This window comes from Pelodiscus sinensis, chromosome 28, assembly GCF_052426305.1.
Source record: "Pelodiscus sinensis isolate ZL-2025 chromosome 28, ASM5242630v1, whole genome shotgun sequence".
NCBI lineage: Eukaryota > Metazoa > Chordata > Testudines > Trionychidae > Pelodiscus > Pelodiscus sinensis.
In genome coordinates, this window is record NC_143079.1 from 5,743,335 (window position 1) to 5,771,185 (window position 27,851).

General features: G+C 54.6%; 1 protein-coding gene across 1 annotated transcript in view; it reads left to right on the forward strand.

Moving 5' to 3' along the window:
- Window positions 1-26,664: 26,664 nt before the first annotated feature.
- The window catches only part of XPO7 (exportin 7), an 86,097-nt gene continuing 84,910 nt past the window's right edge, over window positions 26,665-27,851 (forward strand). The window contains exon 1 of the mRNA XM_089773813.1: window positions 26,665-26,901. Coding sequence (XP_089629939.1) covers window positions 26,680-26,901 — 222 coding nt within the window. The 5' untranslated portion in view covers window positions 26,665-26,679. The remainder of the gene's footprint in view (window positions 26,902-27,851) is intronic.

The window sequence follows — 27,851 nt, forward strand, 5'->3', positions numbered from 1 at the left end:
CACTGAGGCTGTGTGCACTACCATACAGACAGGCACAGTCACATACCCAAGCTGTAAGCGCTGACACACCGAGACACACATGCACACCAATTGCACTCCTTCACCCATATAGTCACAGATTGTACACCACTGACACACCGAGAGGCACACTGACACACTGAGGCTGTGTGCACTACCATACAGGCAGGCACAGTCACACACCCAAGCCATATGCACAGACACACCGAGACACCCCCCCACACCGATTGTACTCCTTCACCCACAGTCTACACAGTCACAGAGTGTACATCACTGACACACCGAGAGGCACACTGATACACTGAGGCTGTGTGCACTAACACACACACACACTGAAGCTGTATGCACTACCACACAGACAGGCACAGTCACACACCCAAGCTATATGCACAGACACACCGAGACACACACACACCCTCCACCAATTGTACTCCTTGATCCACAGGCTACACATGCACAGACTGTACACACTGACACACAGACACTCGCTACACCACAAGAACAGTCTGATGGCACCACAGGGGGCCCAGCTTGATCCCAAAGAGCTGTATTTACTACCTGGGCACAAACATGCCAGGCCTAACAACACAGTCTGGGTTACAATAGACCGGGGCACTAGCTGATGTCTGGCATCTTCTAAAAGGCAGAGTACAGTGTGCACTGCTGGAAAGCTCTTGGCCTATTTAAAGGAATACCACCCAATTCCAACCCACACCCCATGCACACCGCTTATACGGCTTTGGCTTTATTTCATTATCTGAAAAGGCCCAGGCAGCAGGCTGGGTCAGCATCCGCTTCTCCCACTCTGCCCCAGTCTTCCTGGATGGTCTCTGGGTGCCCATGTTTCTGCATGATACCCCAAGGTGCCCTGAGCTCAGCGCTCCCTGAAAGCTGAGCGCTTGGGCGGCCGTTCGGGGGGAATTCCAATGCCGCCCAGCTGATCAGCAGAGTGCCCAGAGCTAGGCTTGTGTTTCTAGTGGGGGTGCACATTTGCACATGCCTTGGTGCGCATGGAAAAATTATTCCGCACATGGCTGGAACAAGTCTGCACATGCATGGGAAAGTTTAGAGGGAACATTGCCTGGCATCCACAGGTCCATCTGGATTAGAGAGGGGCTCCTTCAGGGGCAGAAGGTTTGTTTGATCCATTAGGACGGCAGAGATCAGCTGCCCAGCTGTGTTCAGATTGCAAAGAGCCTCAAAGCCCAGGGCTGTGAGCTCCCAGGAGAGGGGGTGGCCATGGTCACTGCTCTCCCTCTTACTCTGTGCTCTCTTTGTGTTGCTTGCATCGACGCTCAGCACCGGCCTCACCCTTTCCTTATGAGCTTTAAAGCAACAGCCCCCTCGTCCCTGCTGCCAGCACGTCAGAGCAGGTTAACGAGGGGGTTCCATGGAAAAGGGGCAGCAGATGTCATGCAAAGCAGGAGAAAGCAAATGTCCCGGCCTGGGGGCCACCGGCTTCACTTCCTGGAGGCCGGAGACCCAGCCAGAGCAGGGCCAGGCCGGCAGGAGCAGGCCGAGTTCTCCCACCTGCTGCAGCGAAGCCTGTCGCGGACAGTGGCAACAGGGCATGGACGTTTGATGCAGTGGGACTTGATTGAACTGGGTGCCGTGGGTGGTGCTTTGAGGACCCACCCGGCCTCAGGCGACATTTACGAGAGAGACCCAAGGGGAGCAAGGGCACACGTGGGCTCCCGGCGTGGGATTCCCTGCTGGCCCACGGGGGCCCATGGAGAAAGGAGGGCAGGGGTCAAGCGGAAGCCAGTGGTAGGCACTTTGCATGAACTAAGCACCGGTTCCCCCGAAGGTGTCCGTCTGCGTCTGCCGGAGCACCCTCTAGTGGCCAATTCACCCTCCCCTGGTTCTCCGTCCCACTGACAATGAGAACCCTCATTGGAGGAAGGGGGTTTCACCCACGACTGCTCACGGTACCAGATGTTTTTTTCTACATTTGCGACTGGACTGCTCGCTGTTTAATAACAATCATATCGCTCGGATTCGAGTCTGACTGCGCCTAGAAATCCGTTCCCACAGGCCGGGCTCGGGCAACGCCCCAAGGCAGGATGGGTTCTACGCTCCCTCCGACAGTCGCTCAGGATTGGGCATTGATATTCTGTGGCACGCTCTGCTTCCGTTGTAGCTGAACGCCACGCTCGCTTGCCACAGCCCCATCCTCCCAGGTCGGTAGCAGGGTTCCCTGTAAGCGAAGTGCTTGGGCGGCTGCCCAGGGGAGATTTAGGTGCCACCCAGCTGATTAGCAGAACACCCTCAGCCAACCATTGTGTTTCTCGGGTGGTGCGCATCTGCACATGCCTCGGTGCACACAACAAAATTTATTCTGCACATGCATGGGCTCTCCAAGCATGGGAATTTTGGAGATGTATGGTCCACGTTCCCTCAACACCTGTGTTCCCTTGTAAGCTGAGCGCTCGGGCAGCCACCCAGGAGAAATCCCAGTGCCACCCAGCTGATTGGCAGAGCGCCTACAGCGCCCACACCCAGCAGCCTGTGTTTCTACTGGTGGTGCACCTCTGCACATGCCAGGGTGCACAGAACAAAACTTATTCTGCACATGGACGGAAAAAATGAGAGGGAACATTGCTCACCACCCAGATGGATCAACTATGAGACCAGAATCGCTTCACCATGTGGGTAAGTCCCAGGAATAACGGCTGCCTTCAGTGGGACAGGGGGCATTCTGATGGGATTAGTCCCCTCCATGGGCAGGTGGATGCCAAGCTGCTGGGGTTCCTGCTTGCGTGAATTTAAGCCCAGCAGCCTGTCCCAATGCGAGCCAAGGGAAGGGATGCTGGAGGAGGAGCATTACAGCCATCTGGGCAGCTCCCTGTACCCCTCCTCCCCCCGGCCCTTGTGACAACTATGATAAGGCATGTAGCTGCTTTCAGCCAATCAGGCAGCCCGAATACGGAAGGTTCCACTTTGCTATCTGCGGGGGGGAGGGGAGGACTTGCACTGCAGACCTCATGAATCTTTGGTGCATTTCATTTTAACTGCAGGGGAGAGTCCTCCCCACTAGGCCTGAACCCCCAAGCTCGGCTCCTGAACCTGAGCCTTCCGAAAAGGTGGGGACGCTTGAATCCCATGTCCCCATGTGGCCCATAGCAGAGCCAGACTCACAGGTTTGGCTAGGGCCGGATTAAGGGGGGGGCTAGCCGGGCAGCTGTCCAGGGCACCAACTTATGGGGGGCGCCTGATGGCAGCTGTAAGGTGTGCAGCCCGCTGGGGGCGGGGCCGCACATGCATTGCATGCCCACTGCCCTGGGTGCAGGAATGGCTCGAGCCAGCCCTGGGTTTGGCTCTCGGGCAGCTGTTTGGTCCCCATTCGCATCAGGCGCAAGGAAATCAAACAGACGGGAACTTTTTTTATTATTATTTTGTCACTTTCTTTCTGATAATAATTGGGAGCGTTCGTGCGGGATGGTAGAGACCACGCTGTGCTCGGGGCTGTCCGCCCCTACAGAAAACTATAATCCCTGCTGGCATAGGGCACTGGCATGTGAAGGCAGTGTGAGCTCCTCCTGCTGTAGGTGTTTGGAATAAGGATCCTCGGGAGCAATCAGGGAAGGGGGAAAAAAGTGGTCATCCCAGGGCACTGTCCCTTTAAGCCCAGCTGCAGGTCACACAAGAGCCGGGATCTACAACCAGAGCTCTTCAGGGGGCTACCAGACTGTAACTTCTTCCAAAACACCCCCTTCCTGAGAACATGGAAGTGTCCTTTGACACTGAGTGCTTGCAAAGTTAGAGTTATGAAGTATACAGCCAGCTATATATCTAGATATGCTAATGAAGGCCATTAGCAGTTCTTAGGGAATTTAATGGCCCGGTGCTCAAGGCAATGATCTGAGAGTCTTGTTTTTCCTGGTAGCCTAGGTTGTGATTGGTCCTACAGAGACATGTGACTACGCCACCTGGTACTGGAATCCATCTTGAATTTTGTACTTTTCCACAGAGGTGGGGTGGGGAGAATTAAACAAAGGCTTCCCACCCTGGGGAAATTCCACTGAAGGGATGGGACACAAACAACAATGATCTTCAGCTGGATTCACAGGCTGCTCCCCACCTCGAGAAGATACATGAAAAACCCTGAGGAACAAACAGACTCTAAGGGTATGTCTGCACTACAAAGTTAGTTCGAACTAACAGACGTTAGTTCGAACTAACTTTCATAGGCGCTACACTAGCGCTCCGTTAGTTCGAACTTAATTCGAACTAACGGAGCGCTTAGTTCGAACTAGGTAAACCTCATTTTACGAGGATTAAGCCTAGTTCGAACTTACTAGTTCGAATTAAGGGCTGTGTAGCCCCTTAATTCGAACTAGTGGGAGGCTAGCCCTTCCCAGGTTTCCCTGGTGGCCACTCTGGCCAACACCAGGGAAACTCGTCTGGCCCGCTCCCGGCCCCAGACCCCTTAAAGGGGCACGGGCTGGCTACGGTGCCCATGCCAGGTGCAAGCCTGCCAGCACCCAGCCAGCAGACCCTGCACCTGGCACGGATCGAGCCACCCACCCGATGCCCCCCAGCCCTCCCCCTCTTCCCGGGACCAGGCTGGCGGCTCCCGGGAGCTTGCCCGGGACCGCAAGAGGCGGGCACCCGCCTGGGCTAGTGCGGACATCGTGGACCTCATCCACGATCTCCGCACTAGGCACAGGAAAGTGGCCAGCTAGGGCAGGAGAGCTGCCAGGCTGGCCACCCAGGAGCAGGTGTGCATGAAAATCAAGGGGGTCCACTGAGACCCCCGACCCTGAGCCCTGAGCTTACAATGGGCCCTGTCTCCTCCACCTGTGCCTGTATCCAGACAGAGAACCTGAGCATGGATGCCTCTACCCAGGTCCTGGTGTGGTCTTGCTGTATTTGTGGCTTGCAATTCCCACTGAGTGATCTCCAGGCTGGGGGAAACAACCGTTGTGAAAGGTGCCTGCTGGTGGAATCTCTCAGGCAGCGGGTGGGAGAGCTACAGGAAATACCCTATTTTGAAAAAAAAACACCGCCTACATGGGGTTATTTAAAAACAACCTTCTTTCGAAATAACCCTTAAACCTCATTTTTTGAGGAGTAAGGGTTATTTCGAAAGAAGGGTTTTTTTTTCTAAACAACCCCGTATAGATGGTGGGGAGGGGTTTCGAAATAGGATATTTCAAAAAAGTGCCCGGAAGCCATTATGCAAATGAAGTAAATGATTATGCAAATATTTGTAAATTCGCACTTCATTTGCATTTGCAATTTTGCTCGGCTGCATTTGCATTCCTCTCTCAAAAGGGGAATGCAATGTAGACATTCCCCTAGAAAGTAATGCCTTATGAAACGAGGTGTACCGGCGCGGTCGACAAAGGCTTCCTTTGTCAACCGTGCCGCGTCTAGACTGCCATGCTGTGCCAGATCAGCTGATCATTGGCACAGTGCGGCGGCCATGTTTATTTTAATGAAGCGGGGATTATTTAAATCTCTGCTTCTTTGACTATGCCGAATAAACTAATTTACATGGCTCCGTCGATGGAGCCATGTAGTCTAGACACACCCAGGGTATGTCTACCTCCTCATTCCACGAGGAGTAAAGGTAGTTCGGACTAGGACGCCTATTCCGAACTACCTAGTTCGTGCCGCGTGTAGCCGTGCGGCACGGGGTTCGAACGAGCAGGGATTTAAAAATGGCGGCGCCCAGTTTATGCAAATGAAGCCCGGGAAATTCAAATCCCGGGCTTCATTTGCAAGTGCGGTATGCCTACATTACCCTCCTAGTTCGAACTAGCGGGGTAGTGTAGACATACCCCCAGGGAGTCCTAAGATTGTAGTCTGTGCTGATAACTTTATGCTCGCTGATGCTGGTTACTCTCATTGGTTTTAATAAAGATGTGAATGAATTGGTATTGTTCTCAGTTTGAGTGCCCTTGTCACGTGCCCCGAGGCTCCCCTTCTGAGACTGCTCTCTGGGCTTTCTCTCTCCCTTGTAACCTGAACTGGGACAAGAACCTAAAAATCTTCTGCTGAGATGTGTTCAATGGTGAGCCATAACCCCTAGCCCCTACCTGCAGATCTCTGAAACAACTACTCCAGAGAGAGATCTTGGAGTCATTGTGGATAGTTCTCTGATAACATCCACGCAGGGGGCAGCGGCCATCAAAAAAGCAAACAGAACGTTAGGAGTCATTTAAAAAGGGATAGAAAACAAAATATTTTATTGCCGCTGTATAAAACCATGGGACACCCACATCTTGAATACTGCATGCAGACGCAGTCGCCTCATCTCAAAAAAGATATATTGGCATTGGAAAAGATTCAGAAAAGGGCAACAAAAATGATTAGAGGTTTGAAACAGGTCCTGTATGAAGAGAGATTAAAAAGACTGGGACTTTTCAGTTTAGGAAAGAGGAGACTAAGGGAGGATAGGATAGAGGTCTATAAAATCATGACTGGTGTGGAAAAAGTGAATGAGGAAAAGTTATTTACTTGTTCCCACAATATAACAACTAGGAGTCACCAAATGAAACTAATAGGCAGCAGGTTTAAAACAAATGGAAGGAAGTTTTTCTTCACTCAGCGCACAGTCAATCTGTGGAACTCCTTGCCAGAGGACGGTGTGACGGCTAGGACTTTAACAGGGTTCAAAAAAGAGCTAGATAGATTCCTGGAGGTTAGGTCCATCAATGGCTATTAGCCAGGATGGGTAGGAATGGTGTCCTTTGCCTCGGTTTGTGTGAAGGTGGGTGACAGGGAAGGGATCATATGAGGATTACCTGTTGCGATCCCTCCCTCTGGGGCATCTAGTATTGGCCACTTTCAGCAAAAGGATACTGGGGTGGATGGACTGCTGCTCTGACCCAGTGTGGCTGTTCTTATGTTCTTTCATTGATGAAGGGGAGATGCATAAGCTTGCTATGTGTAAAACTTCTACGCAGAGTAAGATGGATTTATCTGGGGGGTTGATCCTCTTGGAGTTGTGCGCCAGGGGGCTGCGTCAGGTCCCCGTGACCGAACCCTCCCAGACCTGGGCTGTTATGAGTGTCTGTGTTCCTCTGCTGGGGGGCTGTAACCCCCACCTCCGGGCCTTTGCTGGGGGGGGGATCAGAACTTCTAGCTCAGCAGCGCAGGGTGGTGGGGCGCCCCGGAGGGCAGGCAGGCTCAGTGGTATGATCAGCCCATCAAGAGACAGTCTCAAGGGGGATCTCTGTAACCCAACCCGCCCCAGAGCCATGATGGCCCAAGAAGTGTGGGAGAACCTGGTGCTGGTCTTAATATACTGGGGATTCACTGCAAGGACATTGCCAAGTGGGGATCCACATGCTCTCCATTAGCGCAGGGAATGGAACGCGGCAGAAGAGACCTAATTACATTATCCAATCCCTTTCCCTGCCGCGGCAGGATTCTTCCCTAGTTTAATCCCCACTGATTGGGCTCCCAGCCCTCCTGATGGAGCTCACCCTGTCCCGATTTCCCCTTTCCTAGTTCTTGCGTCTCTATGCAGCACGGACTGTCTCTTTGCTGTATATTTCATCTGCGCCTAACACAACGGGACGGCCGGCTCTCGGGCTACCGCAGTACAAGTCATAACTGTAATCCCGTTTGTGACGGGGTGCACGCTCCCCACACTGGGCAGGAGGGGGTTAACACAGCTCCGAGGGCTGAGAAAGCCACACCCCCTTTGCCTTACTGGGCACGCTCGAGTGGCACAACTATAAAAGGGAGCAGCTCAGCTCAGTTGGGGCTGGCAGCTGGAGGGAGAGGACGTGCCTTGCCAGCACCAGGCAAACCGCAGTGACTGCCTGAATGCTGAGGTGCTGCCACACAGGCTAGAGGCCAGACGCTCCTGGAGATCGCGCGGGTTCCAGAAGCTGAGCAGGAGCAGCCAGATCTCAGACAAAGGAGGGAAGATGGCGATTCATGATGGAGTTGATACAGAAAGCAGCCCAGGGAAGGCGACGGCTACCTGGTGGGTGAGCCAACGCTGGGGAGTTAGCGAGTTTCGGTTGGAGCTTTTCCCTGCTGACTCAGTGGCTAGAGAAAGTCACTAACAGGTCCTGGGCTGGGGTCCAGAGGAGTAGGAGAGCCTGGACCGCCTCCCCATTGGGGTGCTGTAAACCCTTCCCTATCTCTTGTCTCTTGAGAGGGGACTGCACCACCCCGCGAGGAGGGATGAGTTTTGATTCTGACCCTGGACCTGCACTGCTGCACCTAGGGGTGAGTCACAGACTGTAGCCATTGGGGAACACTACCCCAGAAATAGGGGTAAGTTCTGGCCTCTTGCCATTGGGCCACCCTGCCCCATGAATTAAGAGGGGGTTACTAACTTTGGAGGGAAAGCCAATCAGGCATAGAACTGTGGGTGAAGTGTTAGACACAGGCAAGGGAGCAAAAGCAGAGAATTTATGAGCGCGCCAGACATCAGATGGGCGCCCTCACACTGCACTCGGTGGCGTCTTCTCCCCATCTGCCTCACACCATCCCTCCTAGTTAATTCTTTGCATCCTAGTAAACACCCACCCACACACACATTCTGGGAATTCACAACCCTCCAATATTGTCATCCTGCTACCAGGCCCCCTTTCAGCCCTTGCCTTGAATGGCTTTAGTTCCTTTAATCTTTCTTCAGCTCCTTGTCAGTCGTCTCTGAAATCCTTCCAGTCCCTCGACGCACGTCTGGGAATGTGGTGCCCAGAACTGAACATGATATTCCAGATGTGGTTACCCTGGAGACAGATACCAGAATATTCAGCCAGATCCACGTTTTCAGAAGAGCTTCAGCCTTGATTTAGGCACCTAAGGAAAGGGCAAAGTTTGCTGACCAAGGAACCTGGCCCATATCGAGAGGGCCTATTGTGTCTCTGCTCATGACGGAATGACCTTGGGCAAGTCACTTGCCTGCCCAGTGACTCAGTTTCCCCATCTGTAAAATGGCGATAATGCTATGCTCCTGTGAGGCTGAATCAGCTAGGCTGTGTCTACACTGGCACCCTTCCGGAAAAGGGATGCTAATGTAGCACATCGCAATTGCAAATTCCGCGGGGGATTTAAATATCCCCCGCGGGATTTGCATTTACATGGCTGCCGCTTTTTTCCGGCTTGGGGATAAGCCGGAGAAAAGCGCCAGTCTAGACGTGATTCTCCGGAAAATAAGCCCTTTTCCAGAGGATCTCTTATTCCTTTGAAAGTAGGAATAAGAGATCCTCCGGAAAAGGGCTTATTTTCCAGAGAATCACGTCTAGACTGGCGCTTTTCTCCGGCTTATCCCCAAGCCGGAAAAAAGCGGCAGCCATGTAAATGCAAATCCCGCGGGGGATATTTAAATCCCCCCCGGATTTTGCTATTCCGAAGGGTCTAATCTACATCCCTTTTCCGGAAAAGGGGTGCTGTGTAGACACAGCCCTAATGTTTGCAGTGGGCTCTGCTGGAAGGCTCTAGAGCCAGGCAAAATGTTACCGCTGCAGGTGATCCCATTCCCTCACCAGCTGGACATAGCGAGGAACAAAGTTCTTTGGAATTATTTAAAATATACATGAGAGCGAGGCTCTTCTCTTCCCGGAAACTGGCTGGAATTTGTATGCATGCTGCAGATAGGATATAAACACTTACAGGTCTCACAGGACGCATCTTTCACCGCTTGTCCATTTCTTTCCTTGAGTGCTTGCAAACCAGACACAGCCTCCTTTCAGCTAGGTGCTCCTCTTGCTGGCCTGCTCTGCTCCCTCTCTCTCGCTCCCACCCTCCAACAAGAGGTGGGTCTGGGACCCTGCAGCCACTGGCTAGGGCTGTCCTGCTTCTAGTGCTCTGCAGGGGGACACAGAGAACCTGGGAACCCTGAAATGCATCCATCCAGCTCTGAGCGTCTCCTCCATCTCCCCCAGGCTAAGTTAGTGGGAAATCTGGCCGGTCCTGTACTCCCCACCCCTACATGCACACCAATTCTCTTTCCCCTAGAACCCAACCCTGGAGCGTCTCCACACTGGTCACCTCAGCAGAGGCCTCTGTCCCCTGGCAGAATGGGGAGCACTAAAATGCAGGCGGTGAGTGACATTCCCCTGCGCAGAGAAGGAGAGGCAGCCTGCCCTTCTTTTAAGCACAGCCCTCAGGCTGGCCAGGCAGGTTGAAGACCTGCTGAGGCCCTGTACCACGTCCAGTTTGAGGCCCCGCAGCATTACTAAAAACATGTGAATTATTCTAACCGAAAGGACAGTGAAAATGGAACGAATAAAGTTTTATATTCGCATAGCATAGGCGAGGATGCCACCAAAAACTAGTCATTTGGGGGGGGATTTAGAGGCCCCCTCCTAATCTGAGGCCCTACATTGCAGCTTACTTAGCTCGTGCATAAATCCGGCGCTGACCCTGGCCCTTTGCACGGCAGGAACTACATGGAACTGAAGAGATGCCCGGGTCTGTGTTGGCCTCTCTACACAGGGTGGAATTCTGCCCCCTCTGCGGCGGGTCTAAGAGTGGGAGTGCCCGAGAGAGCAGCACATTGTGAGGGTGAGGGTGAGGCTGGAGTGTGCCGGAGGACAGCTGTGTTCCTGCAGTGTTCGGAAGCAGTCCATGGCCATTTGGCTGCTTCCATAGCACTGAGCGGAGAGTGGTCCCTGGGAATGGCACTAAATGAAAGGCATGGGGGTAGGGCATGCTGGATATGGGCCCGTCCTAACCCTCCTTCCTCAGGCAAGCCAAGGGCAGCAGAGTCAGCTTGGGAGTTTCTTGCCCTTCCACATTCACACTCCAGGTTGGTCAATTTCACGGTCAGAAGATTTTTAAAATGGTAAATTTCCCGATTTCAGCTGTTTAAATCTGAAATGTCTCAGTGTTGTCATTGTCGGGGCCCTGACCCGAAAAGGAATTGGGGAGGTCACAAGGCCAGTGTAGGGGGGCTGCGGCTCTGGTACCCTTACTTCTACGCTGCCTTCAGAGCTGGGCTGCTGGAGAGTGGCGGCTGCTGGCCAGAGAGCCCAGCTCTGGAGGCAGAGCAGCTGCCAGCAGCAGCGCAGAAGTGAGATGGTATGGTGGTATCACCCTGACTTCTGCAGCAGCCGCCACTGTCTGGCCACCCAGCATGGGAAGCAGCAGCACAGAGGTCAGGGTGACATGGGCATGGTATTGCCACCCTGACGTCGGCACTGCTGCTGGCCAAGCGCTGCATTCAGTGCTGGGCACTCGGCTGGCATTACAGCTACCGCTCTGAAGGCAGCGCAGAAGTCAGGGTGGAAATCCCGTGACCCTCCTGAAACAACCTTGAGTTCTCCCTGCAACTCCCTTTGGGGTCAGGACCCCACAGTTGAGGAACTCTGGTCTCCCCAGTGCCTACGTAACGACATTTAAAAGTACCAGATCCCCAACTGTGGCAAGCCAGCACCACTCCATTGACTTTGCTCAGCTCGGATCTGACCCTATGTACGAAACATGGACATGTTCCAAGAAGATTTACCCTCTGTGGCTCAAGTCCTTCACGCAATTCATTTGGAGTGTTTGGAAAATACAATGGAAATGTCCATACTTCATTTCAATCAATGCTCCAGGGTGGGGCTAGGCTTCAGCCTCCTCTCACCTCAGCAGCTTGAAGCCAGGTGAGAAGCACCTCTCCATGGCTGCTGTAGCTCCTGCAGGAACAACTGGGGGAAGGGTACATGTGCCTCAGCTGGGGCAGGTCCAGGTTTGTCTGCCCCCTGCACTCCCCAGCCAGAGTAAGGAATGCAGCAAACTGTGCGCTTTTTTCTTCACTCAGTGCACAGTCAACCTGTGGAACTCCTTGCCAGAGGATGTTGTGAAGGCCAGCACTTCAACAGGGTTAAAAAAAAAACTAGATAAATTCAAGGAGGATAGGTCCATCAATGGCGATTAGCCAGGAGAGGTAGGAATGGTGTCCCTAGTCTCTGTTTGTCAGAGGCTGGGAATGGGCGACAGGGGAGGAATCACTTGATGTTCTGTTCACTCCCTCTGGGGTATCTGGCACTGGCCACTGTCGGCAGACAGGACACTGGGCTGGATGGACCTTTGGTCTGACTCAGTGTGGCCATTCTTCTGTTTCCATATGAGCTGAGGGAAGGGTGGTTAAGCAGGGGGCCAGAAAAGACCTCCTCTGATCCAGCAAAATCCCTCATTCCCGGTCAGGTCCTGAGGGTGCTGGACCAAGCGATGGGATTTTCTCTGTCTCCTCCCTTTATCTTTCCTCCTGGCCCCTTCCTTCTCCCTCACCCTCGCTGTGGTCCTGCCTGTGATTCATGTCCGCACTGACTAGCACTTCCCTCACGCGCTACTCCTGGCACGAGGTTTTAGTCCCTGCATGCATTGGCAGCCTGGTTCCTTTCTTTCTCCAACCTGCCGTCCTCATGATGCTGCCCTTTTGCCTCTGTCCGCACTTTGCTGAAATCTGCCCCAGCCGTCTTTGCACACTTGATGTGAAGCTCACGGCTGGATGCAGCCCCGGAGCGCTCCAGCTGCTCAGCTCCCGGCACAATTGCTGCAGGGAAGGCACAAAACCCCCTCCCGCTGCTTGTATTTATCTCTGCGGCAGATGAGATGTGCAGGTGGGACCCTCGGCGAGAGCAGGTGTGGCCGTGACAGCAGGCCTGGCAGACCTGGGCGAACAGCTGCTCTTCTTTTCCCTGACGCTGCCTGGTGGGTTAAGCCCCTGGCCTCCAGTCCAGCTTTTGATTAGAAAGGGACTTGATAATTGAGGCCAGCCTCCTTCCTGCCAAGCTGCTCAGATCAAAGGAGGAATTGGCTGGCCCTTCACTTTGTTTTGACTTTCCAAGTTCCTGCAGGCCCCCGGATCAAGGTCATTCGGGGCAGTTGGAGTGATCCTAGCGCTCGGAGGAGGAGGGAAGGCAGCTGGATGCGGGGCTGTGCAGTTCTTTGGAGAACTTTCCCAGAAGAAAGAGTAAGGAAAGGAGATCAGAAACCGGCGGGAAGGAACTACTCATCTGTGTCAGTGGAGGCGTGAGTTGTAGGCACAGGCCGGCGGGGTAGTACAGACGTTCAAAGCGTGGAGGGTTTGCATTGCTAGCAGGCTATCTCCAGAGCTAAGAAGATTTCTGGGGCCGCCAAGAATGCAAAAGGTCAGAGCTTCTTGTGGGGGCTACCACAGACCGTAGGTGAGTTGTACAAGCTCTGAAGATCAAAGCCTCCGTCTCGCCTTCACCCACATCAATAATATACCTCTGCTCACCGCTTCCAAGTGCCAGTTCGGCCCGGCGTGCCCTGCAAACCTGACATGAGGCAGAAAAGGGAGGCCAAGAAAGGAGTGAAAATAGAGATGCCGTTCCCGAAATCTATTTGCAGGGTGCCTGCCCCAATGTGCTTATAAATGCCATGCAATGAAGAGCAAAGACAGAGCATTTTCAATGTAAAAAACCAGCCAGAGACATAAAGGACATGGCTATACAGCAAAATCCTGCCAAGACCCAGCAACCAAAGGACTGACTCTAAACTCATTAGAGAGGAAGGGAAATGAGAAAGGGAGGAGATGCACTTTAGAAAGTGGCATAAGGCATGGGAGGAGTGAAAGCCTGATTTTCAGCTGCACCTCTGGGTTGTGTTTATGGCATCTGGATAGCGCACTGGGGCCTAGAGAGAGAGCTGGATAATCGGTTGCCTTTTGCTTTACAACAGTGAGACTTAGGGAAAGCTACAAGCAGCTCAGCGTGGGGGGCGACAAAGCCTCTGCTTAGGGTAGAGCCGACATTTTCAGGCGTGGCCTCCGCTTTGGAGGGCCCCATCTGAGATTCCTCAGTGCTGGACTTCCAGTGCTGGTGAGCACCCACAACTCCGATGCAGGAGATTGTCGGTTGCAAATGCCCAGGCACAAGATGTCTCTGATCAGGCATCCAGACAGAGACACCGAAAATGACAAGCAGCGTGTGAAATTTTGGCTGCAAGCAACCACTTCTGAACATCATTCCTGAGCTTTTTCCCCAGGGAGTCCTACGCTGACATCATGAGCTACTGCCCTTTTGCACATAGAAATGCCCGACGTTTATTCTTTTATCAGGAGCTATATGAAACCTCTATCTACTGGTGCATCTCCATCACTGCATGAGCCAGCTCAGCTGGGCTGTCATCTGTTCCTTCCCCAGCTGAGACTGTTGACAGAGTGATACAAGCATCTTGCCTAGGAGCCGATATTCAATCTGGAACCATGAGAGGGCACCAAAGTTTGCATCTTCCCTGTCTGTGGAGTCATGATTTGGTTGAAAGGCGCCAATGTGTGTGTTGGGGAAGGGGAGGGAAAGAAGAGAATAGGGCAGATCAAAGAGTAAAAATCCCTTTTCTTTCTAGGCATGTTCTTTGTTGCTGATAGGGATCTGAAATGCTTGGCATGGCGATACCACGTATGTAACGGAATCGACGTAAGAGAGAGTGCCAGCCTAGGCCCCGAACCAGTTGATAACGCTTCTCGGATTTATAATCTCTCGCTATATTTTAGAGTGCGTCTGTCTGTCTGTGAGTCCGTTTGTTCCAGAGCGCCTCCTAAACAGTAAGCGCGAGGCCCACCAAATTCAGTAGGCAGCTTCCTTTTCTAACGTTCAGCAAGGTATGCGGTTGGTTGTGCCAGGAAAACAGGACATGCCTGGAATGGGACTGTTTTCCATAACATGGAAAGGGAGGGAGCTGATCGGAGGGAGAGCTATATGCAGAGTGACCACTGGGGACAGCCAGACCCACAGAGGAGTGGCCAGCTGGGGACAGGGCCTCATTTGGCCAGCCATTGGACCAGGTAAGTGGCCCCCTGCCCCAAACAGTGCCAGATTGTGGGTCCCCACCCCAGCTTCCCTGCTGAGGCTGCCCCCCCTGCCAAGCAGCTGCAGGGAGGGGGTCAGCTGCAGGCCAGGTCCAGCCCCTGGAAGCCCCTCCCCAGGCTGAAGGCGGGGGCTGGTGGAGGCTGGGGTCGGCCCCCAGAGCCCCACTCTCCTGGATCAGCTGTAGGGCAGGGGGTAGGGGCAATTGGAGGCCAGGGCCAGCCTGTGGAGCCCTGCCTCCCCTCCCCCCCGCAGACAGGCTGGTGGCTAGGGGAGGCAGCTAGAGGCCATGGCTGGCCCTCGCATCCCTGTGACCCCGGGAGAAGCCACCAGCTGGAGAGTGCAGCTCCAGCCCTCCCCCGGGGGGAGCCACTGCCAGAGCAGAGCCGCTATAAATGGCCCCAGTAAGTCCCTCCCCACAGACTCCCAGCCCCCTGCCCAGAGTCCTGCATCTCCCAGCCCTCTGCCCTCGCTCCTGCACCCTGTCCCATGTTGTGAGCCCCCCACCCCCTGCTCTGACTCCAACACCCGACACCAGTGTTTCTTAAGCAGTCGGAGGCGTGCTGTGGAGAACAACGGAGTCGTTCTTAAAGGGGCAGGCAACTTTTTTTTTTATTTTTTTTTTTTTGCTCAATAACTTTTCCCCTGGGTGTTCCTCATAAAAAAAATTGTTTGGTGTTCCTCGGGCTTAAAAAGTTCAAGAAACACTGCCCTACACTCCCTGCTCTAAGCACCCCCACACAACCTCCTGCCCCACCTCATGCACCCCCACCCCTGTCCTGAGCCCCTTCATTAAAATAAAGCATGTACATATTCCTTTTAATCCCCACCCACCACCCCCCAAAAAACATTACTATAGTTAAGGATCCAAGCAACACCAGGTACATCTGCTAGTGACTTCATAAGCTACATAAAGCTGATCACAGTTGACTTTAGGCAGAGGAATGGCTCTGAGAGGGAGTAGATGTATGTTCCTATACAAATAAACAACACTAAGAGACTTTTCCATATAAACAGTTTGGACTGGAAGTTGCGAGGCACAGTTAGGCTATGTCTACACTCCGGCAGCTTTTCGGAAGAGGAAATGCAAATCTCGCACTCATTTATAAATCTCGTGCTCTCATTTGCATATTCTGTTCCGATCCTTTTGGCGAAAGAGGTTTTTGCGATAAGTCCCCGTGTAGACGGGGCCATATGTCGGGACAATCCCGTTTTGCACTAGATCCTGTAAACCTATTTTTTGCGGAAAAGGGGATCTTGCGCAAAACGGGGTTGTCCCGCCCAATGGCCCCATCTACACAAGGCTTTTTATTGCAAAAACCTCTTCCGCCAAAAGGATCGGAAGAAAGTATGCAAATGAGAGTGCAAGATATGCAAATGAGTGTGAGATTTGCATTTCCTCTTCCGAAAAACTGCCGCAGTGTGGACGTAGCCTTAGGCTGTCTTAGAGTTTGGTAGGGCCCCAGGACTGGAAAATAGGTTGGGTCCTGAAAATCAGCCTAGAGGAGCAGTGTAGCACTGGATAGCAAGGGGAGGAATCATAGAATCCTACAGCTGGAAGAGACCTCAGGAGTCATCAAGGCCCAAAGCAGGGCCAACCCCAACTCAATCAACCCAGCCAGGGCTTTGTCAAGCCAGGACTTAAAAACCTCCAGGGATGGAGAATCCACCCCCTCCCTAGGGAACCCAGCCCAGCGCTTCCCCACCCGCCTAGGGAAATAGTTTTTCCTAATATCCAACCGAGACCTCCCCCACTGCAACTTGAGCCCATTGCTCCTCGTTCTGCCATCGGCCACCACTGAGAACAGCCTCTCTCCATCCTCTTTGGAACCTCCCTTCAGGAAGTTGAAGGCTGCTATCAAATCCCCCCTCGCTCTTCGCTTCTGCAGACTAAACAGACCCAACTCCCTCAGCCTCTCCTCATAGGTCGTGCACTCCAGCCCCCTAATCGTTTTGGTCGCCCTCCACTGGACCCTCTCCAATGCGTCCTCATCCTTTCTATAGTGGGGGGCCCAGAAATGGACACAATACTCCAGGTGTACTCTCTGTAGGGCATGGTAAAGTACATTAAACAACCTGGGGTAGGCAGAAGTGGAAGTTGAGGGAAGAGAGGTACAGGTCAGGATGTTGTTGAGTGAGGAGCCTATAGGATAGCATATAGGTGAGGACTAAGATACCTTACAAGATCTGTGTATGAGAGGGGGTGTCTCAGCTTGGGGCTGAAGTGGGCGGTGCAGTGCACGGTCAGATACAGTGTAAGGTCAGTGTCTCAGCCACACACCTGTATATAGAGTGCAGGACAGAAGGAGATGCAGTAGCAAGGCAGAGCCCCTGGCACAGGGCTAGCTGGAGGTGAAGTGTACGGTAAGATGCAGTGGAAAGACAGTGCCCCTGGAATGAGGCAGGTGGGTAGGCAGGATCAGCTGCAATGACAGAGCAGTGCCCCAGCATGAGGCAGACAGGGGGATTCAGGGCAGGGCCAGATATTGTAGCAAGGCAGTGTCCTTGGTATCGAGCTAGCTGGAGGAGCAGTGCATGGTCAGATGCAGTGTGAGGGCAGTATCCTGGCACAGGACTAGCTGGGGGAGCAGTGCACAGTCCGATGCAGAGGAAGGGCCATGTCCCTGGCACAGGGCTAGCTGGGGGTGCAGTGCACGGTCCGATGCAGTGCAAGGGGTGTGTCCCTGGCTCGGGGCTAGCTGGGGGAGCAGTGCACGGTCAGATGCAGAGGAAGGGCCATGTCCCTGGCACGGGGCTAGCTGGGGGAGCAGTGCACAGTCCGATGCAGAGGAAGGGCCGTGTCCCTGGCACAGGGCTAGCTGGGGGTGCAGTGGACGGTCCAATGCAGTGCAAGGGCTGTGTCCCCGGCTCGGGGCGAGCTGGGGGTGCAGTGCATGGTCGGATGCAGTGCAAGGGCCATATCCCTGGCTCGGGGCTAGCTGGGGGTGCAGTGCACGGTCCGATGCAGTGCAAGGGCCATGTCCCTGGCTCGGGGCGGGCTGGGGGTGCAGTGCACGGTCGGATGCAGTGCCAGGGCCGTGTCCCTGGCTCGGGGCGGGCTGGGGGTGCAGTGCACGGTCGGATGCAGTGCAAGGGCCGTGTCCCTGGCTCGGGGCGGGCTGGGGGTGCAGTGCACGGTCAGATGCAGTGCAAGGGCCGTGTCCCTGGCTCGGGGCGGGCTGGGGGTGCAGTGCACGGTTGGATGCAGAGGAAGGGCCGGGTCCCTGGCACGGGGCGAGCTGGGGGTGCAGTGCATGGTCGGATGCAGGGGAAGGGCCGTGTCCCTGGCTCGGGGCGGGTTGGGGGTGCAGTGCATGGTCGGATGCAGTGCCAGGGCCGTGTCCCTGGCTCTGGGCGGGCTGGGGGTGCAGTGCACGGTCGGATGCAGTGCAAGGGCCGTGTCCCTGGCTCGGGGCGAGCTGGGGGTGCAGTGCATGGTCGGATGCAGTGCAAGGGCCGTGTCCCTGGCTCGAGGCGGGCTGGGGGTGCAGTGCACGGTCAGATGCAGTGCAAGGGCCGTGCCCCGCACACGGGGTGGGCTGGGGGTGCAGTGCACAGTCGGATGCAGTGCAAGGGCCGTGTCCCTGGCTCGGGGCGGGCTGGGGGTGCAGTGCACGGTCGGATGCAGGGGAAGGGCCGTGCCCCTGGCTCGGGGCGGGCTGGGGCTGCAGTGCACGGTCAGATGCAGTGCAAGGGCCGTGTCCCTGGCTTGGGGCGGGCTGGGGGTGCAGTGCATGGTCGGATGCAGTGCAAGGGCCGTGTCCCTGGCTCGGGGCGAGCTGGGGGTGCAGTGCATGGTCGGATGCAGTGCAAGGGCCGTGTCCCTGGCTCGAGGCGGGCTGGGGGTGCAGTGCACGGTCAGATGCAGTGCAAGGGCCGTGCCCCGCACACGGGGCGGGCTGGGGGTGCAGTGCACAGTCGGATGCAGTGCAAGGGCCGTGTCCCTGGCTCGGGGCGGGCTGGGGGTGCAGTGCACGGTCGGATGCAGGGGAAGGGCCGTGCCCCTGGCTCGGGGCGGGCTGGGGCTGCAGTGCACGGTCAGATGCAGTGCAAGGGCCGTGTCCCTGGCTTGGGGCGGGCTGGGGGTGCAGTGCATGGTCGGATGCAGTGCAAGGGCCGTGTCCCTGGCTCGGGGCGAGCTGGGGGTGCAGTGCATGGTCGGATGCAGTGCAAGGGCCGTGTCCCTGGCTCGGGGCGGGCTGGGGGTGCAGTGCACGGTTGGATGCAGTGCAAGGGCCGTGCCCCGCACACGGGGCGGGCTGGGGGTGCAGTGCACGGTCGGATGCAGTGCCAGGGCCGTGTCCCTGGCTCGGGGCGGGCTGGGGGTGCAGTGCACGGTCGGATGCAGTGCCAGGGCCGTGTCCCTGGCTCGGGGCGGGCTGGGGGTGCAGTGCACGGTCGGATGCAGTGCAAGGGCCGTGCCCCTGGCTCGGGGCTGGCTCGGGGTGCAGTGCACGGTCGGATGCAGTGCAAGGGCCGTGCCCCTGGCTCGGGGCGGGCTGGGGGTGCAGTGCACGGTCGGATGCAGTGCAAGGGCCGTGCCCCTGGCTCGGGGCGGGCTGGGGGTGCAGTGCACGGTCGGATGCAGTGCAAGGGCCGTGTCCCTGGCTCGGGGCGGGCTGGGGGAGCAGTGCACGGTCGGATGCAGTGCAAGGGCCGTGTCCCTGGCTCGGGGCTGGCTGGGGGTGCAGTGCACGGTCGGATGCAGTGCAAGGGCCGTGTCCCTGGCTCGGGGCGGGCTGGGGGTGCAGGGGCTGGCTGGGGGTGCAGTGCACGGTCGGATGCAGTGCAAGGGCCGTGTCCCTGGTTCGGGGCGGGCTGGGGGTGCAGTGCACGGTCGGATGCAGTGCCAGGGCCGTGTCCCTGGCTCGGGGCTGGCTGGGGGTGCAGTGCACGGTCGGATGCAGTGCAAGGGCCGTGTCCCTGGCTCGGGGCTGGCTGGGGGTGCAGTGCACGGTCGGATGCAGTGCAAGGGCCGTGTCCCTGGCTCGGGGCTGGCTGGGGGTGCAGTGCACGGTCGGATGCAGTGCAAGGGCCGTGTCCCTGGCTCGGGGCTGGCTGGGGGTGCAGTGCACGGTCGGATGCAGTGCAAGGGCCGTGCCCCTGGCTCGGGGCTGGCTGGGGGTGCAGTGCACGGTCGGATGCAGTGCAAGGGCCGTGCCCCTGGCTCGGGGCTGGCTGGGGGTGCAGTGCACGGTCGGATGCAGTGCAAGGGCCGTGTCCCTGGCTCGGGGCTGGCTGGGGGTGCAGTGCACGGTCGGATGCAGTGCAAGGGCCGTGTCCCTGGCTCTGGGCGGGCTGGGGGTGCAGTGCACGGTCGGATGCAGTGCCAGGGCCGTGTCCCTGGCTCGGGGCGGGCTGGGGGAGCAGTGCACGGTCGGATGCAGTGCCAGGGCCGTGTCCCTGGCTCGGGGCGGGCTGGGGGTGCAGTGCACGGTCGGATGCAGTGCCAGGGCCGTGCCCCTGGCTCGGGGCTGGCTGGGGGTGCAGTGCACGGTCGGATGCAGTGCAAGGGCCGTGTCCCTGGCTCGGGGCGGGCTGGGGGTGCAGTGCACGGTCGGATGCAGTGCCAGGGCCGTGCCCCGGACACGGGCCGGCCGGTTGCTCCGGCGCTGGCCGTGCGGCGCGCGGCCCCTTTAAGAGCCATGTCAACAAAGCCCCGGCCGCGGCCCCCTCCCCTCTCCGCTCCGCCGCCGACGTTGCCGCGTCGCTTACGCCGCCGCAGCGGCCCGCGCCATTCTCGAAGCCCCGCCGCCCAGGGCCGGCTGCGGCGCCGCTTACGCAAAGTGCGTGCGCGGGGAGGCTCAGCGCGCAGGCGCGGCGGCCCGGCCGGGGCGGGGGGGCAGGAGAGAGGAGCATGAATGGAGCAAAATGGCGGATCATGTGCAGGTGAGGCGGGCGGGCAGGCGCGCGGGGGAGGGGGCGGCGGGGCCCGGGGGGGGGCGCGCGCGCGGGCCGCTGCCGGGGCTGAGGGGCCCGTGCGGGGCGGGGGGGCCCTCCCGGAGGGGGGGCCCATCGCGGCCTGAGGCCTCCCCCAGCTGCAGGCGGCGTCGGGGGGGGGCGGGGCATTTGGGGGCATGAATACCCCCAGTGGGCGGGGCTTGAGCATTAATGCCCCCCCCCCGAAATACCCCCGTGGTAGAGGCTGGGAGGCAGGAGAGAGGCCGGGGGGGGGGGCAACCCTGAACCTGGAGGGGGGGTGAGCCAAGCTGGGGGGGGCAGCCTTGAGCCTGGGGGGGCAAACTGGGGGGGCAGCCCCGATCCTGGAGGGGGGGTGAGCCAAGCTGGGGGGGGCAGCCTTGAGCCTGGGGGGGCAAACTTGGGGGGGCAGCCCCGATCCTGGAGGGGGGGTGAGCCAAGCTTGGGGGGGGCAGCCTTGAGCCTGGGGGGGCAAACTTGGGGGGGCAGCCCCGATCCTGGAGGGGGGGTGAGCCAAGCTTGGGGGGGGCAGCCTTGAGCCTGGGGGGGCAAACTTGGGGGGGCAGCCCCGATCCTGGAGGGGGGGTGAGCCAAGCTTGGGGGGGGGCAGCCTTGAGCCTGGGGGGGCAAACTTGGGGGGGCAGCCCCGATCCTGGAGGGAGGGGTGAGCCAAGCTTGGGGGGGGGCAGCCTTGAGCCTGGGGGGGCAAACTTGGGAGGGCAGCCCCGATCCTGGAGGGGGGGTGAGCCCAGCTTGGGGGGGGCAGCCTTGAGCCTGGGGGGGCAAACTTGGGGGGGGCAGCCCCGATCCTGGAGGGGGGGGTGAGCCAAGCTGGGGGGGGCAGCCTTGAGCCTGGGGGGGCAAACTTGGGAGGGCAGCCCCGATCCTGGCGGGAGGGGTGAGCCGAACCTGGGTGGGGGGGACAGCCCCGAGTGTGGGGGGAGCGAGCCGAATTGGGGGGGGAGCTACCCAAGGCAGCAGCAGCTGCTGAGGGTGGAGGCTGCACCACAAGTTACCTGCCTGCAGCTTCTGCTCCCCTTCAGCTCCTGGGGACCAGCAGCCGCCGCCCAGGAGCCGCAGCTGGTTAGCAGGGCCCTGGTGGGCAGCAGCCTCCCAAGGACTCTATCCCGGCAAAGCTGTTCACGAGGTGGGGCGTTTCGGGGGGAGTCATCCAGGGTTGGAGCCTCCTTTTCCCCCGTCCCGCAGTCTGCCATCAGCTCCTGCAGCTGGGTGCTTTGCTCCGGGGAATAGTGCCCGAAAGGACACTGGAGTCAGGATTACCTAGAGCGTAGCTTTGAAGGGCTTCCTGGGTTATTTTGTAGGCAGAGAAGACTGGAAACTTTTGGCTGTACTCTAAGCCCTTCTGGTGTACACTCCCTTTCTGGTTAAAAGTAGTAAGGGGCTGCCAACCCCAAAGTGAGAAGAGCTGAGGGACCTTCTGTATTGACATGGCAGAAGTCGTGGTTTTGGGTCTGACACCATGGCCTGGACTATTTGTCACCCATAACCAGGTAAATGAAATGTCTGCTGATATGAAGTTCATACAGTTTTGAGAATGAGGTGATAAATACATCCTACAGTTGGATTCTGGGCTTAATTGACAGAAGCCATGGGATGAAATCTAGAAAGGGAAAATGTAGCTTGACTGTCGGGAAGAAACTTTCTGACTTTGACAGATGCCATGCTGTGGCCTAGTCTCACAAGGGAAGCTGTGGAAATACACATGAATGTATGTTCTACAGATTGGATGAGTCCCTGAGATGTGTCAGCAATGAGAAACAGTGGCCAGGATTTGGAGCAGCTCACCTGATAGTTAACTTTCCATCTTGAACTTCAGTGATATATTTGAAGAACATAGCAGTGGTGGGAAGTGGTAGTGTTAACTAACAGACCAAGGGTGTGTTGTTTTTTTTAACTAGATGGTATTGGTGGTTTGTTTGTTTGTTTTTTGAAGGTTTCAAAGCAAGCTTTAAAGTGGCTCATTTTAAACATTTAATTAGAAGGCATCCTCAAATTAAAAATCATACGTGTATGAGCACAGACTTCACTCTAGGTAGCAGCTGGTGAGTGTGTGGGTTGCACCCTGTTAATGGTATGCAGCCTCTGCTCCACTATAGCTCTTAGGTACCAGCAAGGGACAGCAGCAACAGCCCAAGAGCTCCTGTAGCTGGGTGCTTTGCTCTGAGAAAGTGTCTGAAAGGACCATAAGTTATTCAAAATTGAAGCATCAGAATTCCAGTTCACGTGGGTGACGTGTTCTTTAGCTTCTGACTTCTTTGCTGGGACACACAAAATCAGTGTAGTCACTTTCATTTTTGTGTACTATCCAGTTTCTTTTTCAGGGTCTTTCTTTTGTAATGTTTACATTTCAAATACTGAGTGGGAAATGTTTATTTTAAAATGGTTTCAGTTGGATTCAAAATAAAACCATGTGTTGATAAATTTAGAATTTTTACAGAATTTAAACTTTGAACCAAATATAAGCTGACGGTGCCCCTGTTAACAATTTATACAGCCACAGTTTCGTGAAGAACATTGTAAAGAACTCATTCTGGAATTAGAAATATTGTAGTGTGAATGGTAGAAATAAGTACACTGGAGGAAGTAATGTGTTTTTTTTCATCAAGATAAATGCATGATATCAGAGTAAAAATGTTATATATATTTTACCAAAAAAAACTGTTACATGTATTCTGTGTCTGGTACCTCTACAAACCACAAGGGTGAGTAGTTTATTAACTCGGAATATAGCCTGTGTAATTCTCAGGTTGTCTGGTGGTGTTGAAATAATCTTATCAAATGCAACCTAGATGATCTATTGGGGATTGCTGTGTTGCTAAACAATTGACGTGTGATAAAGACACTAGAGAACAGCTGTATTCTTTGGTTTGTTATTAGTGACACATCAGCTTTGCAACTTAACCTGTGACTCTGCTATATGGATAGACCAGAGGATCTGGTGTGTCTTCTGTGCTTGTCATTTAAAAACAGGCTTTTTCTTCTTTAAATATTGGGTAAAGCAAATGGAATTTGGGGCCATAAGAACATAATATTGCTAGCTTTAGGTTCTCTAGTTAAAGTTTAACATAAGAGGCTTCAAGATGTTCCACTCCAATGAAGATTTCACTTGCAAGTACTGTTAACCTGTCACCAAGCTACAGGAGATTTATCAGAAGGCGTAAGTGCAACTCTTAACTAGCACTAATGGACAAATTCTATAGCTATAACTAGATGATTTTATTTGTTTTGTTTTTTTTTTCATTTTATTTTTGTCTTCTGATTTTCTTTTGGGACAAAAAAGTAAAGCACCATCTCTGAAGAGGCTCTTCCAGCTTCCTTTAGCTGCCTCAGGAGCGCCAGTTTTTTATGGCTAGGGGAAAATCACTGATGAGACAAGTGGATTCTGTACCTGTTTTCTTGTAGTGCTTTTTAAAAAAATTAAACCAACACTTTACTTCTAATGTTGATCCATTTGATTGGTATTTTGAGGGTAGGCCGGGTTGGACAGTGTTATAAACTATGATTACTGAAGGCTGTGGAGCACACTTGATAATCCAGATGTCTCAGAGATGTTGACTATAAGTTTGGGTGAGTGAGCGCATTTTCCTTGTACTATATAACTTAAGACTTCTTTCTGTTTTGGATAATAGGGAGTTTCGGATAACTCTTAACTGGGTAATACAGGATTTAGTATACAAGACTAGCAGCAGCATGGCCATATTTTGTCAAACTTTCAGTCCAGTTATTAAATATTGACTCTCCAGAGTTAGTCATTTAAACTTAGAATCATAGAATCATAGAATAATAGGACTGGAAGGGACCTCGAGAGGTCATCGAGTCCAGCCCCCCGCCCTCAAGGCAGGATCAAGCTCCGTCTACACCATCCCTGACAGATGTCTATCTAACCTGTTCTTAAATATCTCCAGAGAGGGAGATTCCACCACCTCCCTTGGCAATTTATTCCAATATTTGACCACCCTGACAGTTAGGAATTTTTTCCTAATGTCCAATCTAAACCTCCTCTGCTGCACTTTAAGCCCATTACTCCTTGTCCTGTCCTCAGAAACCAAGAGGAACAAATTTTCGCCTTCCTCCTTGTGACACCCTTTTAGATATTTGAAAACCGCTATCATGTCCCCCCTTATAAACTTGCATGTTAATAAGTGTAGATTTATTTATAACTAATACTAGAGCTATTAAGTCCAATCTAAACCTCCTCTGCTGCACTTTAAGCCCATTACTCCTTGTCCTGTCCTCAGAAACCAAGAGGAACAAATTTTCGCCTTCCTCCTTGTGACACCCTTTTAGATATTTGAAAACCGCTATCATGTCCCCCCTTATAAACTTGCATGTTAATAAGTGTAGATTTATTTATAACTAATACTAGAGCTATTAAGTTTACAGTAGGATGCAAATTGATGAAAATGGGAGCAGAGTTGAGGTATTTGAGACCACAGCTGAAGGATTGTAGCATCATGTTTTGTAATGGTGGGTGGGTGGGTGTGGGTGTGTGTGTGTTTTTAATGGAACTTTGTGAATGTAGAAAATCCTACTTTTCTGTCAGCAGTTCACACAGTCAACGCCAGTTGGGATAGTTTTCTGTTGGACAGGTCTTCAGAATTACTGTACAGGGTCTCAAGTCTCAGAGGGGGGTAGTCTTGTTAGTCTGGATCTGTGAAAAAGTGAAGAGTTCTGAGGCACCTTAAAAACTAGCAGAATGAAAAGAACTGTAACAATAATAATACAGTAGCAAAGAATTCTGTATCCTTGTGTGTGACTGTAGAAAGTTGTGTGATCTAGAATACTGGCACAGATACTCTTCCCTTCCTGCCTTTGGTTGGGTTAATGCAGTGGTCTCCAGCCTTTTTACGTCCAAGGTCACTCTTAAATGTCAGAACAAGCCAAGATCAACCGCCCCATCCATCTCCCCCCAAAACCCCACCCCCTCCTTGAAGCCCCGCCTTCTGTTCTCCTCTCCATCACTTGCTATCCCCAGCCCTTATACACTCTCAGGGTACTGGTACACTGCTGCTTTTTTTTCCGATTCTGTCTAGATTGGGCCAAATGTCAGAAAAAAACCTTCTTTTGGACGCCCCCTTATTCCTCATGGAACGAGGAATACAGGGGTTACCAAAATGTCATGTTTGCTGTTCCGCTAAAAAAAAGCGGAAGAACAAATGCATCTCTGGACACAGAAGAGTTTTTCCGGGATACCTCTGGAATACCGGAAAATCTCCTGCAGTGTAGCCATACCTTCACTGGGTTGAGGCAGGATGTGTGGGCTCTGGGGTGGGAATGAGGGATTTGGGTGTGGGAAGGGGTGAGAGGTGCAGGGTCAGGGAGGGAATTTGGATGCAGGAAGAGGTGGATAAGGGGATGCTGGCTCAGGGAGAGGGCTCCAGGATGGGGAGGGTTGGGGTACTGAGCAACCCACATGCATGTGAATGTGAGGGTGCAGGAGTTTGAGGTGGAGTATGTGAGGGGCTCAGGGCGGGGAGATTGGGAGTAAGATGGGCAGTGTATGGATGGTGCAGATTTGAAGGTGTGTGGATGGTGCAGGAGTGTTGTGGCAGAAGACTGAAGATGAGGGGCTGCAGGAATTTGGGGATGTGAGAGGCTCAGGACAGGGGGTTCCAGTTTATGATAGGTTCAGATCTAGGGTCGGGGGGGGGGCATTCAGAAGTGTTATAATCAGGGCTCAACAAACCACTGAATCTACTCGCCCCTGGCGAGTAGATTTCAGCCGGTTGCTCCATACTCACCCCCCTCACTGTGGCCCCAACTGTGGTGGTGGAGCAGAGGACATAGTAGTAGGGACGGGGTGCCTGTGGGTTCTGCGGCAGGGGACAGAGGGTCAGAGGACAGGATGCCAGTGTGTTCTGCTGCAGGGGACAGGGAGTCCCCAGCCCACGCGTCCTCTGGGGACTCCTCCCTCGCAGAGGAGGGAAGTCCGTGTTGCGTGCCTCTTCTCGGGACTTCTAACACCCCTTCTTCCCCCCTTTCCCCCTGCATGAAGAAGGGAAGCCCCGACCTGCGCTTCCTCTGGGGACTCCTACCTCCCCCGAGAGCAGTGTGTCCCTGGCGCCCCACAGACCTGCTTTGTGGTACGGCGTCAGCTGTTTGGGGGAGGGGGAGCAGCTTGTGTACTTCCTCAAACCCCAGAAGTAGCGCACAGCTGCTGGACTTCCGTCCATCCTGCAAGAATCTGGCACTACCTCCCTCATTGCTGGAGGTAGGTAGTGGGGCTTCTTCGGGGTGGGAGGATGTGTATGTGGGCCCCCCGAACACCTCACTATTGACTGGTCCGGGCTTGCCAATTGACCTGTCGATCGCGATCGACAGGTTGTTGAACACGGGGTTAATGTTTCTACCTGCTCTTTTCAGTCTGAGTGTCATCCCATCTCCAATATATGTGATGGAAACAGGAGATGAAGAGATCATTAGAATTAGCTTTGTGGGGAAAATAGTGGTAAGAGTTGTTTTTTTTTCTCCCAGGGGAACAGATTGGCTGTATTTTTTCTCTAGAATTTGCTGTTATAACCTATAATGGGTGACCTGTATGTTTATAGTGCAAGATATTTTGTCCTTGAAATGTAACAGGTTGGGTGCTGTAAGGGTATCTTCATAGTGACTTGTCACTTGATAGAATTTAACTGAACTCTTGCATATGAAAAGACCTATTTTTAAGTGATACGGACAACAGTAAAGGGACGTTAACCGTCTGATAGTAACTTCTAATTAAACTGGCTTCAATAAATTGAAATTGGCAAACTTCCTGACTCAGAAGAAACCTGCATTTGTGCCTTAAGATGAATTCATATGTGGAGCCAGACCCTTGAAGCTCATTGGTGAGAAGCAAATGTTGAGGGAGTGTGGACGAGTCGCAGGGTGCGATCACCCCCTACCGGTCAAGTAGGGGGGCTCAGCAAACCCCTTCGTTCCCGGTTCCAGGCCCGGTAGGTGGGGTGCGATCACCCCCCCCCCCCGCGGAGCACGGGGGGGGGGAGTGGGATTCAGCAGACCCGCCGTCTGTGCCCCAGCTTAGCGGAGGGGGGCCCTCTGCATCCCGAGTTTGGCCTCTCCGAGAGGCTAACCTGGCCAACCCTCTCCCGGGCGTCTGGCCGGTGCAACCGCACATTTGCATGCATTCTGAGATGGAGGGGGTTGTGAGGTAAAGGGGTA